This window comes from Lactuca virosa, chromosome 1, assembly GCF_052849685.1.
Source record: "Lactuca virosa cultivar CGN04683 chromosome 1, Lactuca_virosa_CGN04683_v6, whole genome shotgun sequence".
Taxonomy (NCBI): domain Eukaryota; kingdom Viridiplantae; phylum Streptophyta; class Magnoliopsida; order Asterales; family Asteraceae; genus Lactuca; species Lactuca virosa.
The window spans coordinates 25,178,009-25,195,737 of record NC_136426.1 but is presented as its reverse complement, the minus strand read 5'-3'; the positions used below and the strand labels follow the sequence as shown (position 1 = coordinate 25,195,737).

Genomic DNA, 17,729 nt, shown 5'->3' with positions numbered 1-17,729 from the left:
TGATTCTTTCATTTGTGGTAGTGTCTAAATTTACCAAATCAGGAAAGTTCCTCATCACCCAAGTTTCAATTGGACCGAAACTTGGAATCATGCAAGTTGAATAGTATGATGAATGAGAACTTTCAAGCATTGGAAAATCAAGACTAATTACTTGTTCACATGGATGTGTGAGTCAAGTGAAGGACTAAAGGGATCGAGTACACATTCTTGTGCACTGGTCATATCCACCACAAAGCTCGTTAAGACTATTTGATTTACTAAAGTTTAGTAAATATGGTTATACTTACAAGTTTAAGTATAATTCTGAAACATTGGAAAAGTCTCAATGTATGGCAGAACGAATGGGAAGAATCAAATTAGGCAGAAAGATAAAAGTTTCTCAAATCTGAAAAGATGGGATAGTACTTTAGTATCATGTTTGTGATCATCTTAATGATTTAGAAATCATATCACAATTAGTCCTCTAAAGGTCATCTTAGTGCATTCTTATTACTAAGAAGAGGAGTCATGAATTGTTGAAATGGTTAGATCAGGAAGATGAGTCATACTTCGTTCGAAAACAATTCTTAGAGTCATACTCCAAGATTGTAACTTGAGTGACATATCTTAAAGAAAGGTTTAAAACACTTGTCAAATGTAAGAGTAAAAGTGTCCTACTCTTGTACATTTGAAATTGGTAAGTTGTGATGTTTTGGATAAAACAAAGACCAACTAAGGTCAATTGTGTGAAGTGTTTGTCTTGATAAAGAATCCGCACTATCTCTTGAATATTTGGCAAGATAGTCTTATATGTCAAGAGGATAGTGAGAGTCTTAAAGATCCTAAAAAGAATTTCAAGAACTAATCAAGAATAAAACCTGAGGTTCTTCACTAGCACACGACTTGAGGTTTATAACCTATCGTGTTGACATATTCTGGGCCCATTCCAGTTAAAGTTGGCTTTGCATAGGAGTTCTGAAAGTTCTCAATTGGTTGCATAACAACTTGGAAGCAATGGCAGGCCCTGTACTGCCAGGTGGCAAGAAGTTAAGATTGCATAAGTTCAGTCCATATGAGTTTGGATTTGTCATTATCCTTGTCTTGTGACTATGGTTTTGACGATTCACATGGATAAGAACACATACACCATAAAATCTAAGGGTCATAAGGTTTCTCTCCGATTCATGAAAATGATGGTGAGGAAACACTTCCACCAAGTAGATTTGAAGCAGATGGCAAAAGGTCTAAACAATTGAGACTATGATTACGACATCCCTTTTCATAGTTCTGAAATTGTTTAGACACACATGCATGCTATCTAAGAAAGGTGTATGATTTTGATAAAGTTTTATCAAAGCATCTCGTATCAGAAATCTGAACTTTGGTAAGGAAGTCAATAAAGTATTGATTTCTAGAAGTCCAGCTGATTTCTGAGTACATGTCAAAGCTAGTGGGAGCATAAGTGTTATGCTAATAATCATCATGTTAGTGGGAGCATGATAATTATTGTTAGTGTTGCAAGTTAGCAATGTTATTTATAGAAAACAAAAGTTTCAATTCGTGAGGCTGCAGGGATTGAAAAAGTTGTTTTGCTATAATTAAGGGAGAGGATATACTTTATTTCAGTTCTAAAGGCTTAGATTGAGACCTTAATCATCTTTAGTCAAGAATATATATATGAATTTCATGTTGGATTGGTTCAACTTAAGGAAATTCTATATATTGCGTTCTCAAAATTCGATTATGATTACGACATCCCTCTTCATAGTCAAATTTTGAAAACATGGCAAATAAAAATATTGTAGCAAAAGACTGGTCTAGAATCATGTCTTTATGTGAGACATCATGAATCGTGTACCATTTTCTTTGGGTACAGGATCGATTGCATGTGCTATAATATTTGTCATTTCTAAATTTTTCCAAATGCCCAGAGGCATTAAGAAGGGAAAAGGTCTAGAATTGGATATGACTAAAATGATTAAGCAATTGTCGAGGACAATCTGAGGTTTACCAAAGATTGGTTGCTCAGGGACAGTTGGAAGTATAGTGCTAATTTTGGAAGGACCATATTGACATATTCTGAAAAGAGGCATCTCTTATTCAGAAGTGATAGTCAAAATGAGAATATGGAGTTGTCTCCATAGGTGGAAGTTATCTGTGTAAGATTAGAAAACTTAATGCAAGAAGCATGTCCAAAGCAATGTACTTTGAATATGAGACTTAGTTTCCATGGAGTTGATCTCCATTGGAATACCTTATAATGACTATTGACAAGTCTTTGTGACTTTGTACATATTCATTACAGGAGGGTCAGTGCATATAAGTTTAAAATCTAAACAAATTTCGATAAATGATAGGAATTTGAAATTCTCACATTTTTCGATAAGGATTTGGGAGTGTGAAATTAGAATCATTGAAATTATGTTCAATTGGTTTATTTCACAAAGTAAGGATCATAGACAAACATAGAGTGCATACTTGGTGTATGGCAAAGCTATTGTTTAAGAAAAACATAGTGTACATGCTTGGAGCATGGGACAACTAGTGTTTTTAATTCAAGTATAAAGTTGATAAAACCGAAACAATGAATAATGAGTAATCAGTATGGTGATAAATAAAAGTGTTTATTTATATTCATAGGGTTTGATACCATATTTGATTCATTTATTCTTGTGTTTCACTTTGCATGTTTTGACTTCCAGAATAACTAAGTCTCTCTTCCTGAATGATTAAGTTATTCAAACCATCCACAGTCGGTCATATGTTGGAAGTAGATATGAATCAAGACTGTCATGGGTTGGTTTGTAGAGGTCCAAGTTGGTGGACAAAGTGGTGCTACAACACTCATGAGTGCTCATAAGTTCTGAGTATTGGATTCAACCCGCGCTCATTTGAATCACTTCATGGATTTTATCACGAGTGATCATGAGACGATAATATCTTATATTCTTCAAACCTAGAGATATGAGTTGTTACTATGAGTTGGTTATACATTGATTGCACGAAAACGCATTTGGTAACTCGATGTTATAAAACGTGCCTTTGTGTATGATTCAACAAGTAGTAGAACAAGCCATATGAGTCGAAGTTTATCCATTCCTTTTACCTTCGGGATAAAAGCAATATTTGTGGGCCCCTAGATGATTTAGCGATGACACATGTGAGTGCTTGGCCACGCCAGGACTGATTTGATTTGTTCAATCAGTCAGTCATCATTAATCGAAAATCGGGAAACAACAAATGGACAGAGAGAATGATTATAATCCATGTCTCAGTCCATATGATATCTAAAATGGAGGAATATATGATCCCTTATCTAATGGACGCGTCATTGATTTGTTCAGAGTTCGACAACGGCTTTAAGAGCTACGATTGCTAGTCGGGTTATGAAGTCGTACTTGCAATAATAGTTTTAGACTTATCCAAGTGGGAGACTGTTGGATTAGATGTCTAAGCCCATAACTATTATTGGTATGTACTTGACCCGAGAGTAGCATGGTCCATTTGGGTTGCATATCATCAGGACAATTTGTTAGGATGGACTTTTGAGAGAAGGTTATTTATGGTTTATTAATATATTATAAGTTATAATATATTAATATGAAATCATTTGTTTTAATTAGTATCGATCAAGAATTAATTTGGAATTAATTTAGTGATCAAAAGAGACTAATTAAATCTATGGGGACTAATTATGATAATTAGTTATATTTATATGTGTTGGGCTTATGATCCATGTTGGACCAAGTTTATGTATGGATACATAAAGAGTTGGGCCACATGAACCATGGATCATAAAACCCATGGGTATGGATTATGGGTTATACCCATGACCCTTGGAATCCTACATATAAATAGGTTACTCCATAGCCAAAATCACCACTTCTTTTCTTAGAGAAATATGGAGGTGTTTTGGTGCATGGAATTCTCTCTCAAGAGCCACCTTTGTCCTAGGTGTGTTGTGATTCCATTTGAGGCATTTCATACTATTGGTGTTAAGCTCTTAAGGCCAAATACATCAAGACTTCAAGCCACATAAAAGGTATGTTTCCCTAACTAGTATATTATATGGTTTATGTCAAATGCATGCTAGTTATAGGTTTAATGCCTTGGAAACCATTTGCATGTATAATAGAGAAAACATAGATCCAAGGTATTTAGGGTTGTATGTGCACCATAGGATGTTGTAGTATACTAAAACCCAACACTTTCAGTAGTACATGCCCATACTACGTTCCAAACCTACCTGTGTTTGTCTCAAGGATCATCACAACACCCTAACAATACTCATAAGCATAGACGAACGCTCAATCCTCACTCCTAGAGCAAAGGCTAAATATCTCACTACTGGCCGAATGACCCCTCACGATTCATCCATGAAACTTCCACCAACCCTGCAACACTCGTGTATGCCAGCCATACATAACACTGGACTCTATAGACATTCGAATATCTGATCCTACCCTAAGCCCTTCATCAAACAAGAACATGAAATAAGGCCAAACCAAACATTCTCAGGCTATAAGATCTTAGTTATATATAACCGTGATGCATACACTAAGCAACTACAGTAATGATGTCAATTTCATAAAACAAAGACCCTAGGCTATCAGGCATCATATAATCAGGCAATTCTATCATGCAATTCCTGATGATCCCTAGCCTATCATTAGCATGGTGTTCTAACATATCACAATATCAAATAATAGTATGGTATTTTGGGGTCTACTTACTGGCTCCGGCTGATCGTACACATCGCATCCTCCTTTAGTATTTTGAAAACCATTTGAAAATTATTTTGAAAATCTTTTCCTTAGTTTGAGACTGGATTCACACGAGTTTTCCCCCCAATTCACTCAAATCAAGGCTCTGATACCAACTTGTAACACCCATAAAATTCATGAAAATTTTAAACTTAGGAAAAAAACATTCAAAATCATCATTGTTTACAAACTGTTTCCAAAATAAGATTCATATTAGAGAAATCCCAAAATCGTGAAATAAAAATATGAGGAGGTGCACGATCACGTCTTCACCTTCCCGTAATCTTGCGAAGAACCTGAAACATAAACCAATAACTGTAAGCCCAAAGCTTAGTGAGTTTCCCCCAAAATACCAATACATAAAAAATAACACAATATAATAACAACATGCAATGGGTCCACAACTTTATAGACTGGATTACCCCTAAGCCCACAACAAAAGTCTGGATTGCCTTACAGGGCCACACCTTATATTTGGCTTGCTCCCCAGCCTAGTCAGTCAACAGAATGAATACCACTAAGCCCTCAGTATGAGTCTGGCATGCCCGGCCCAGCCCTCTGCTCGTATCTAGAATGCTCATGAGTCCTCAGTATGAGTCTGGCATGCCCTCCCTGGCCCTCAACTCATATATGGCATACTCTAGGGTTTGTTGGCTACAACACAAAGCAGTACAACCTCAACCCAACCCACACAATATGTCAACATATAACAGATAATATCGTAAATAGATAAACAAGCAATTCACAGGTAGTCCTACAGATCTACCAGACTAGCATAGCAAGACTAACATGCACAACTATAACATACTCATCATATCAGCAATATCAGGTTATCAAACCAATGGGTCGGCCATGGTGCTTTCGACCCGAAAGTATAGTGAGGAAGACTCACCTCAGAAGCAACTGAACTGATAAGATCTAACTCCAAAACTCAGCTCCCTACTCAAAGCCTACAACCATCATGACCAACCATCAAAACCTCAAACTACCCAAAATTCCCTCAAAAGTCAAACTTGGTCAACCATGGTCAAAGTCAAAGTCAACAGTCAAGGTCAACAGTCCATGTTGACCCAACTCGTCGAGTGCACATACCAACTCGTCGAGTTCCTTCAGTACTTAGAGAAATAGGGAAAACCCGAGCCAACTCGCCGAGTTATCAGGACAACTTATCGAGTTCCTACGGTATCCAGAAAAGCGGGAAAACCCGATCCAACTCGTCGAGTTTCCCAGCTTAACTCATTAAGTCCTTTTTCATCACAACGCTCAAGAATGTAGATCTGAAACCCAAGAGCTGAAAAACCACGTAAAGTTGCTAATTTTACGTCCATGCATAACACCAAGAGGCTAAAACACTCAAATAAGGCTTATTAAGGGACTTAGAACATGAACGAAGCCTATATCTAGATAAAGCTTGAAACTTTAAGCCCAAGGAGACCACAAAACATCCAGATCTGAAGTTATAACTTCATGACATGCTCAAACCGAGAACAAACCTAAAAATGAGCCAAAAATGACAATGAACTTCCAAGGAAGAGATCTAAGCAATAGATGAGCAAGTTTTCGAATTTTTACCTCAAAAGAGCAGCTAAACTCAAGAAGATTTTGGATCTAAAGCTTCCCCCTTCAAGCTATGCACCACCAACTTCAAGCTTCTTTAAGATAACACCAAGGAAACACTCTTTAAGCTCACACACACTCAAAATGGGAGAGAAAACACAAGACTAGAGTTTCTGGACAGAGGAGGCGATTAGGGAGGCCGACAATGGGACTTATTGCCTTTAAATAGGGTGCAACACCCTAAAAATTAGGGTTTCATATTCAGCCACCAACTCGTCGAGTTTTTTTCTCCAACTCGTCGAGTTGGTCCAAAAAGATCTGTGACCCATAGACTTTCAACACGTCGAGTTGAGGCCATCAAATCGACGAGTTCCAAGGAAAAATTGCGTTTTTAAAATAAAATTCTCATACCTGGGAATCGGGATGTTACAATAAATGGATCTTTGATGGTTTGGTTTTGTTATAAACTAAACAAATAAACTTGTTAATTTTTAAAGTCTTTCGTTGCGATTTTTGTGAAAAACAAACTTATATTTTGTATCAAAACCCGTCAGTGGTATCAGAGTCATGTTTTATATGTTAGAATGATTTTCTATGTTTGATAATGTTTGGTTTTTGGAAAACAAACATGGATTTCATTTAGTTAAGAAAAATCCATATTTTTCTTCTTTGGCAACTTCTTGGTTAAAATTGTTTATTTCTATATATAACATTTTTTCATGGATTTTGGTTATATAAAAGTTGTCTTAGAAAAAACAAAGAGTTGTTTGTTATAATATTTAATATGTTGTTGTGTATAAACAAGTCACTTGGACATTTATGTTGTGTTTAGTTGATATTTATTTATTCATAAGAAGTAATAGATAAATATGTATTTTTTTTCATTTGTTGATTTGTTGTAATAAATTAGTTAGACTAGTTGTATTTCTTTATAAATGTAACAAGATGAAGAAATGAGCACCTTGAAGATCACTTGACCATTTAAGACCATAATCCCAACCATAAGCTTCTACTTTTGGTTTTGGGCTTAATTATAGTCTTAATGGTTTAAGTGTTGCAACTTTCACAACATGAAGATTTGAAGTCCTTTTGCAAGCAATAGTTGACTTGGCAGATGAGAGCTTGAATACATTTTCAAGTGTCCCTTAAGTCATTTAGGAAAGACTTAATAACTCTTGTGATGGCTCACAAAAATTATTACTAGACATGGATTGGTTTATACACATTATAATGCATGCATGTGATGTTTATTTTTATGTTATTGTATGTTATGTTTGATGTATGAAAATGGTTTTTACAAACTAAACAACATTTTAACATAGGATAATATCACTTGGAGTTTTAGTAAAAATTATTTAAAATATAAAATAATATGTTTATAAATGGATATTTAGAAAAACGTTTTTACCAGTTACCGGTTAAAAATCGATTTTTTGTTGAAAATAGTTTTACGGTAAACTTATAAATATCCAACTTTAAAATAGTTTAAAAGATGTTTAAACATTTAAATGGTAAACTTATAAATACCCCTCTGGCACGTATCACAATATTGTCCTCTTTGAGATCCCGGCACGAAAACTTCCCAGGGGGTCACCCATCCCTGGATTTCTCTCGCCCGGACACGCTTAACTGCAGAGTTCTTATGGGATCTACTGACCTCACGGCTTTAAAACGCGTTATGAAATGAAGGTATCCACACCCCTGATAAGGAAATGTTTCGTTCTCCTTCCAAGCCGATGTGGGATCAGGTGTAACCCACCTTAACCCCCCATTATAGGGTTCGACGTCCCCGTCGAACACATCGACCCGTTCCCCAGCTCTGATACCATTTGTAACATCCCTCTTTAACACGTATCACAACATTGTCCGCTTTGGGCTCCCGGCACGAAAACTTCCCAAGGGTCACCCATCCCTGGATTGCTCTCGCCCGGACACGCTTAACTATAGAGTTCTTATGGGATCTGCTGCCCTCACGGCTTTAAAACGCGTTGTGACAAGGAATGTATCCACACCCCTTATAAGGAAATGTTTCGTTCTCCTTCCAAGCCGATGTGGGATCAGGTGAAACCCACCTTAAAGGCGGGCAGATTAGTTGCACCTGATCCCACATCGGCTAGGAAGGAGAACTAAGCATTCCTTAAAAGAGGTATGGATACCTTCTCTTTCACAACGCGTTTTAAAGTCGTGAGGGCAGCAAATCCCATAAGAACTCTGCAGTTAATAATGCTCGGGCAAGAGCAATTCAGGATTGGGTGGCGCCTTGGGAGGTTTTCGGGATTTCGAGTTTGGAGAGAGAGGTAGTTATTGCAGTTGAGTGTTGCAAGTCACCGAGTTGATTGTTGGCATCAGTTGGGTTCCGGATGGTCTCTATAGTTCAATATGAATGTGTTGATTATATGGAGTGGTTGGAGGGAACATTTTGACGATGTTAGTACAGTTTCCGGAAAATTCTAACCGAGTCGGATTTCGAGGACGAAATCCAGTTTAAGTGGGGGAGAATTGTAACATCTGGTTTCGAAATGTTTCTAATTTCGGAATAGCGATTCGTAAATGGATAAAGCAAATGTTTTGGTCTTCAATGGAATAGAGTTTAGAACTTATCGGATGTTGATAAATTTGGTTAAGTGATTAAAGACTTTGATTTGTGCTTTGAAGAAAAAGGGTAAAATGGGAAAAGTAATATTCTAGGCTTCTTACATGGACTATTGTTTTAGTTCACCATGTATTAAGTGAAAAGCAATTAGATAGGGTTGTGGGCTCGTCAATACCTTTCTGTGCATATAAAAGATCACTGAAAACGGAGTTGAAACGAAGAAGTTATGATTGTTTGAAGTTGGAATGGAATTGGGTGAAACCCGTTGTCACGAGGTGAGAAGCACATTCTCACGACATGAGGAGCATATTCTCACAACTTGACAAGCATGCTGTGATAAGGTGAGAAGGGGTAGCCCAAGCCCACAAATTTTAGGGGTTTCTATGTATTTAAAGGGTGGTTCCGTGTTTTTGGGGTATTTTCCACCCTCCTTCACACCTAAAGTCGTTTGAGAGAAACCTTAGCCTCCCTTTAACCACTTTGAGCCTCCCATCTCCTCTCTCATCCATTTATGGAGTTCTTGGTGGATTTTGGAATGAATCTCTTTCAAGAAGGAGTTTTGGAGCCTTGCATAAGAAGATCTCAACTTACAGCTATCTTTTAGACCTTGAGTATGATTCAAGTTTCCACGTTTATTCTTATAAGTTGCTAAATCTAGGCTCATTTTCTTCGTTTCTCCATGTTTGTGAAGTTTTGAGTGACAAGGTTCCATAAAATTGGCAACTTTATCGATCCTTGGGATCCCATTTAGGTTGTATGTTCCAGATCTATGTCCTTTTGATGATTTTGGATCTCTAATGCAAGTTTGGGTCTATTTCTTCCATGATTATGACCTAGAGTGAAAGGGACATACATCGGACATGCATGTCCACAAAACACCGATTGTTATGTTGTATTTGGAGTAGGAAAGCCACTGGGAAAGTATGAATGAATTGTTGGAACGATTACGGACTAAATGCAATTAGGAAGCCAGATCAGTTATCACAACGTAAAAGATTGGGTGTCCCAACTGTTTTGTTTGACGATTCTCACAATGTGATAAAAGCTCTATCACAATGTGATTGTTGATTTGAGGATGATCAAGTTGAATCGGGACTGAGTTAGTAATCGAGGTGGACTCGCCTTCTCATGATGTGACCAAGGATTGGTCACAACGTGAGGGTTAGTCAATGGGAGAGATGACTGTTGACTTTGAGCATTGACTTTTGACCACGGTTGACTTTTGGTAAATTTAGAGGTACTAGTACCAGTCTTCACCGTGTGAGAGTTGTTGTGTTTTACCTGCTACTTGTGAGGTGAGTCTTCTTACTATACTTGCATGTGTGGTAATATATGCATGTCGACTAGTTTGGTCTTATATGTTGATTTCTGTTGTATGTGAAACGAGTTGTTGATAACTTCTGGAATGTTGTAAGTCCATGTGACTGTTGATATCCCCCCAGGGTTGCTGATAACCCTTGAGGTGTGTTGTTAAGCCACAAGGCGTGCTGTTAGTCCATTGGGACCGCTGATAGTAACCAGGGTTTGCTGATAAACTTAGTTGATTATTATGTTGTGTTGTATGTGATATGTTTGGGAACTCAGTAAGTTTTATGCTTACAACTGTGGATTAAATATTTTGTAGGTACTTATCGGATTGTGAAGGCAAGACTGTATACATAAATCAACAAATTTATGATTTGAGATTCCGCATTGTCTTCCTACTAACTCTGATTTCTGAATAATGGATTATGAACAAATTGGTTGTTCTGGATGTAATTTTGTTAAAATAGATGTTTTATTTTCTTTAAAAAATGAAAATTTTAACCATGGTTTTTGGGATGTTACAAAGGCAATCGTCTTTCTTCCTACAATCATCATTTCTTCATGTGGTTTTCTCCAACAAGTAATAAGAAACCAAAAACAATGAATGATGAGAAATTTCTTGGAAATACGATTGTTATTTAACTTCCTTATTTCAAACCTCAACAAATGCACAAGAGTCATTTATCTGCTTGAACCATACATTTGTTAAATACTAGCTCAAGCAAACCCTAAGACCTTGCACACTCGTTTTTGCAAAGAAAAATTTCAATTCCATCTAGGCCTCTGGTCCCACACTTTATTAAAATATATTACTTGTTCGATTTTATATGAGATATTTTGGTTATTAAAAAATCATCATTTATTATTTTTTATTTATAGATAAGATTTAATTATATAATAATTACATTAATTTGTATTACACAAATATAATTATCCATTAATAATTTAGTAATTTTTTTGTTAATTTATTTTAGATATATGTTCAAAAAAATATAAATTAAGTGTTTGATGTAGCAGTGAAAACTGCTCTTGAAAGATAAGTGATATTGAATTGATATAAAAATAGATGTAACACGTTTGAAAGAAAATTAATATGACATTATATTGATGTGAATAACCTAACAATTAAATTGTTATGGGTCATTTGATTAAAGTCCGGAAAAAATGCTTTCAAAAAGATATGAAAGTTTCTAAGATGATATTTTAGTGAATAACTCTACTATTTAATTTAGCTAATAATTGATGTTTGAAATATGTTAGGACGAAGGAAAATATAGATTTCCATTACTGGTAACCATTTTCTTGTCTTAAAATAAATATAAAACTAGAATTCATACATGTGTAATTTAATAAAATATAATATTTTTCATTAGATATTATAAATGTATTTAATAATAAAGAAATAAGCAGAATTTGTCGACCAAATTAAATGAAATTGAAAAGTAAGATATAAATATAAGATTAAGAACCATAAAAGTCATTTTTTACTTCCTGTCCTATACATAGAATTGACTCCTAAACTATACTATTACTTACCACTGGAAACTTGCACTTTCTAAAAGCTAACCGTAGAGTCTAGTCTAAAAGCTAACCCAAGTTAGAATAAGCTATCACTTTCTTCTAATGACATATCCATAAAGCCTTCATGTCCTTGTGCAGCATCATCAAACAGACACTTCTCCATGAAACTAAGAGACGGTATTTGATATTCCATGATGTTTGGTTTACTTTCACCTTGTAACAAGCTTGTTGTCTCTGAAACTTCCGAATTGCCATAGTTTTTGAACCCTTCACTTGTTGGAGGACTTGGGAACTGCTGGTTAAAAGTACCGATGCTTTCAGAGCTTGTTTGTGAAGATTTTCCGCTGTTCTTCAGCCAGTTTGGGAGCAACCTAGCAATGTTTTCGGAACTCAATGCATAACTGGAGGGGTTAAATATTCCCGGAGGTGGAGGTAGTGACTCTGGTTGGTGATCTATAGGAGCAGTAGGGGTTGTATATGGCGGCTGCTGCCATGAAGTGGTGGGTTTGGTGTGGAGTGATAGGGCATCAGAAAGAGCTTGTTTGGCCATGTGGATATCAGTTTGGAGCTTTCTTTCCCATTGACCTTTGGCAATGGTGATGGTTTCTGAGGACGATGATGATGTTGACGCACCCTGTTGATGATGATGGTTTTCTTGGTCGGAATTGGAACGATAGTTATGGAGCCTCTTTTTAAGGTGGGTGTTCCAGTAATTCTTGATATCGTTATCTGTTCTTTGCGGAAGATACGAAGCTATTGCTGCCCATCTGCCAAATCAAATCAATAATTAGTCCCCATTAAAAACAACATTAAATGTAACCATACACTTACAATCAAATATCTTCATATATAGATCCAGTTATATAAACCACTTTAAAATTTCACACTTAAAAGCACATATTAACTTGTTTTAGTGATGAAATCACCGACTAATATATATATATATATATATATATATATATATATATATATATATATATATATATATATAAAGTTTTTTTTTTTTTTGAAAAATTAAAGTTTTTGGGGAACTTGATAAACTTTCTTTTCCCGATGATTTTTCAAACAAAACACTAGCTATCAGTCGTTTGCGTTTGAACGTACCGATTGCCAAGAAGGGCTTGTAGATGGATGATCATCTTGTCTTCTTGCTCGGTGAAATTCCCACGCTTTATACCAGGGCGAAGATAATTGGTCCATCTCAGTCTACAACTTTTACTGCATCTCAGCAAACCTGAACAAGAAGATATATATTAAAAAATAATAACAATAAAATAAAACACATGATACATACCCTAATTAAAGTTACGGAAAACCCCACCAAAAGAACAGAACTTTTAATCCGTTTATCAAGCACCCATTAAAATTAATTGGTTGATACTGAAATCTGAATTCAACATTTTAGGGTTATGTTGCTTTAGAAGAAGAAAAGAATATATGTATCTATATATAACGATTATACCAGTGCTAGTAGGAACAGATCTCCAATTGCCAGGACCATGCTGTTGAATATAGGAGACGAGAATTATATCCTCTTCAGGCGTCCATGGCCCTTTCTTCACTCCGATGCTATCACAGCATGGTGGTCTTCCCATTTTCACCTTCTCCAAGCTCTCTTTTTGGCGGATGTACTGTGTATATATATTTTCACACTCTGTGTGTGTGTGTGTGTGTGGATCTTAGAACTTGAAAGAAACGGCAAGAGAAGTCTTTAAGAAGTAGGATAGACATTGTACCAACATCTACTATATATAGACATATATTGATATATATGAGAGAGAGATATGCATGTGGTGGCGGTGGTGATAATTTTAGAGGTTGACCGAAGAAATTGAAGGGGTTGAAAAATAGTCAAAAAGATGACGGGAAACAACATTTACTGTCCTTGGCTCATAAAAAAAAGTCAACTGTATGATTCATTCCGTTTAAAATTTGTAATTTATTTGAAACAATTAATTAATAGAATTTATTTTAATTGCCTTTTGCATATATTTTGTATATACTTACTATTATTTCAAAAAAATAAAAAATAATTAATTATATGCGAGGTAGTGTGATTATTAACGAAAAATCGAACTAATATTGAATTAAAGAATTTTATTAAGTAACTTTGAGTAAGTTTTCGATTGACTACGTCTAATGAAATATATTAGGCTTTTAAAATTGAAAATAATAAACACACTTGAAAACTGAAAATAATATATATATATATATATATATATATATATATATATATATATATATATATATATATATAGTTTCAAGTATTCTACATAAGTATTGTATAAATCATTGTGGACCAATCAATTTTCAAGAAATATTAAATAATTAATAAGTTGTTTACGGGGTATAATAGTAATCTTAACCTATTTATTTTTAGTAAATATTGAAAACATTTAATATCCCTTTGAATTAGGAATTTAGTTTAAAACCCTACAATACATCTACGCCTCATCCCTCACCATCATCTCGTTAACCATCAGGCTTCTTCTTGTTAGAGTCGCGCTGTAATCCTAGGGTTAAATGATCGACCTTGATGCCTGAATCCAGTGCTCAAATGATCGACCATGTCACCAGCAGGTTACCGACTCCACCAGTGCCTCCTACTTCAATCAAGTTCAACAACAGCTCATCCCTCCCGATTTTTACTCCTCCACCAATCACCGACTTATTGGTGTCGTTTGTATCCCCCCTGTCGCAACAATCGCCAACTTATTGGTGTCGTTTGTATCCCCCCTGTCGCAGCAAGGCAACGACGCAAACCCCTACCCCCCCCCCCCACCATCATCGCTTTATCGAAGAGCCCCACGCCTCCACCCCTATGTGGCTTCAGCGACTCCCGTTCTACGTTTTTTGCTTCTGGGTTTGGGTCTAGATCGTATCCATAGCGATCTCCAAGCTACATGCCCTCCTATTTCCATTCCTTTTTGCCCTAATTTTCACTCAGATTAGAGTCGTTTATGGAGTGGCAGTCAGATCCGATGATTCTCATGCAATTTGAATCGAATTGGATAAGCTCACCTCAAAGATACAATCACTTGGTTTGTCTTCTACCTTCCATTCCTCTGAATTATCGTAATTTACTTCTTAGTATGTATTGTTGAAAACGTGAGTAGCAGTAGACCAAATGTGGCCATGGATATTCCTTTGATTTTGTTTTTCTTTCCTTTGTTTTGACAAAAATTCAGTGAGTGTTGATGGGTTTTGGGTTTGATTGTTCTTGATAGAAATGGATAAATGGAATGGATTTCTGGGGTTAATGTTTTACAGGAAATTGTTTGTTTTGCTTGACAGAATTCGATGCGGTGTTTATTGTTTGAAATTGCCATGGAAAGAAGATTAAGAAATAACAATGAGTGGTTGTATTTCTCATTTGCAGGTATACATGAAATCAAGAACAAGAATGTTATTGTTTTTTTGGCTGGGAACGAAACGAGAGATATCAAAGCAAAACATGATACATATGAAACTTACAACATTCTACTGGAATGGAATCTTGAATTCTGATTCTGTCATAATAGAATCTCGAAGATGAACATTATATGGGATGAAGATGAACAATGACCACCAATAATGGATTATTTTACCAGAATAATATACAATATAATGAAAAAAATATATGTAATAGTATATTCTGGTAGAATGATTTACATATTGTGTTTTTTTGTTATTAATAAGTATAACATTCTCATAGAATAGTATATATATATATATATATATATATATATATATATATATATATATATATATATATATATATATATTTTCTTTTCTAAGAATGTAATGAATTTTTTTTTAACTTGTATCCAAAATTTTGTTATTCTTCAAGAAGTTCATTAAATCTATATATATATATATATATATATATATATATATATATATATATATATATATATATATATATATATATATATATATATTATGTCAGAATGTGTATTCTTGTATGGTTCAATCATATTTGTTATTTTTCAATATATTGATAAACATATTCCATCAGAATTTCCGAATTAAGAGAATTATCATCCATAAAATCAGATTTTTAAAATTAATAGAATCTATTTTCCCTTAAAATATGCAATTTTCCTTATTTAAATTTATATTAATTGACTAAAATACCCTTAGAATGAAATTAGATGGTGTTTTTTAATTATCTTTAATTTAATAATATGCATTATTCACTTTCCAAAAATAAGTAAAATGATTGGTCCACAATGATTCATACATTCATACAATACTTAGTTTGAATATAATAACATAAGCATATATATATATATATATATATATATATATATATATATATATATATATATATATATATATATATATATATATATATATATATATATATCAAGCTTGTAAAAATCGTTCGGCGGTAGCTCGACGGTCGACTGACTATAAGCGATTAATCAGACTCGGCGGGGATTAATCGGCGATTAATCGTGGACCCAAAATTATTAATATAATCATTTAAAAAATTAATATTTCTTAAAAAATTAAGTATTTGGAAATTTGAAATTTTAAATTTTTGAAATTTTAAAAATTTTAATATAATATTTTAAAATTTGAAAGCTTAAAAATTTAAAATTTTAAAATTTTGGTGTAATATTTGAAAATTATTATTTTTTTGAATTTTTTAAATATTTCCCGCGTATGACCGTCGAGGCCCTCCAAGGCCGCTAAGGACCGTCAAACCCGAGTTTGATCGATTTTGACCAATTTCGACCAAGCACCTTAATCGTAATCGGTTTGCGGCCGCCAAATGATTAATCGCCGATTAATCGGCCGCCAAGGCCAATTTCTGCAAAACTGATATATATATATATATATATATATATATATATATATATATATATATATATATATATATATATATATATATATATACTTATAAAGCTAGCATTTTTTCTTGAATATCATGCATTTGAAACCCCCTTTTTTAACTAATACAACTCAAAAGTTTTATTAATTATGATTTAACACTCAAAAGTTTTATAACTTATATTATGTTTAATTAGCATTTAGTGAAAAGTTTACTATAAAAAGACCAATCTTTTGTGTCTTTTGTGTTATATAAAATCTTACATGTAAGAAGGATTTGGAGATATTGTGATTCAAAAGTTTTCATATAGTTGAAGCATTCACGATCCAAATATGATGATTTGAAGAAATGAGTTATGTCGCATCGATGGTAATTGTAAGATGATTTTTTCTTTCAACCGAAAACAAATGAAGCTTTTCTATTCTTTCTTTATATTCAGTTTCTCATTTAATCTTTATATGTGATTTGTGTGTATTACTCAATCTTGAATGTGACTCTCCAAACATCAATGTTTTGCTTGGAATATCTTTCTGATTCTTCTTTTTCAAGAAAAATATTTTGATTGCAGGTTAGTGAAGAATTGTCATCAAGTTTCTATGGTTGAATGGTGTTAAATGAAGAAAGAAGATTCATAAAATGGATATAGGTTTTTTTGTTTGAGCAAAGTTGACGAATCTTAGTTTTTCCTTTTAATTTAAATGTATGTTTATGTAACATCTTTATTTATATATTCAACCACCCAATGCTATTATGTATTTGATTGTAGTTTTTCTATTTTGATTAGGTTTATTTTCTATTATTTTTTTGTTGGGTTATCCTACACAACATATTTAAAAGACAATATTTAAAAGATAACATAATTTTGAACATTTGATATGTAATTATGATAGACTGATCATGATATGTTCTTCATATGAAAGTAATTTATCCATATTACTACGACAAGAATTACATATGACATTTACGAAAATATATATATTATATGTGATTTGTTTAACATGTATATGCACCTATGTATGTTATAAATTTATAATTAAATATCTTTATATTTAATAATTGAAGGGATTAAAATGATGCATCAAAACCAATTATTTAGACGAATATAATAATAATAATAATAATAATAATAATAATAATAATAATAATAATAGTAATACATTTCCAAGTACCGCATTCATTTGAAACTTACACT

The 17,729-nt window shown here is 33.9% G+C and overlaps 1 protein-coding gene across 1 annotated transcript; it reads right to left on the bottom strand.

The window, feature by feature from the left end:
* Positions 1-11,622: 11,622 nt before the first annotated feature.
* Positions 11,623-13,446, bottom strand: MYB31 (myb domain protein 31). The gene is made up of 3 exons (XM_079075542.1): positions 13,181-13,446; positions 12,823-12,952; positions 11,623-12,485 (listed from the first exon to the last, which is right to left on the bottom strand). The coding sequence occupies exons 1-3, from the start codon at positions 13,311-13,313 to the stop codon at positions 11,795-11,797; spliced, it is 954 nt and encodes a 317-aa protein (XP_078931668.1). The 5' UTR covers positions 13,314-13,446; the 3' UTR covers positions 11,623-11,794.
* Between the last annotated feature and the right edge of the window lie 4,283 nt (positions 13,447-17,729).

What these genes read in the sequence shown, in the direction of transcription:
- MYB31 (XM_079075542.1), bottom strand. Translation starts at nt 13,313, where the DNA reads ATGGGAAGACCACCATGCTGTGATAGCATCGGAGTGAAGAAAGGGCCA. An exon ending in ATCTGTTCCTACTAGCACTG is followed by an intron (nt 12,953 to 13,180) that starts GTATAATCGTTA and finishes CTTCTTGTTCAG; the next exon opens with GTTTGCTGAGATGCAGTAAA. An exon ending in CAAGCCCTTCTTGGCAATCG is followed by an intron (nt 12,486 to 12,822) that starts GTACGTTCAAAC and finishes TTGATTTGGCAG; the next exon opens with ATGGGCAGCAATAGCTTCGT.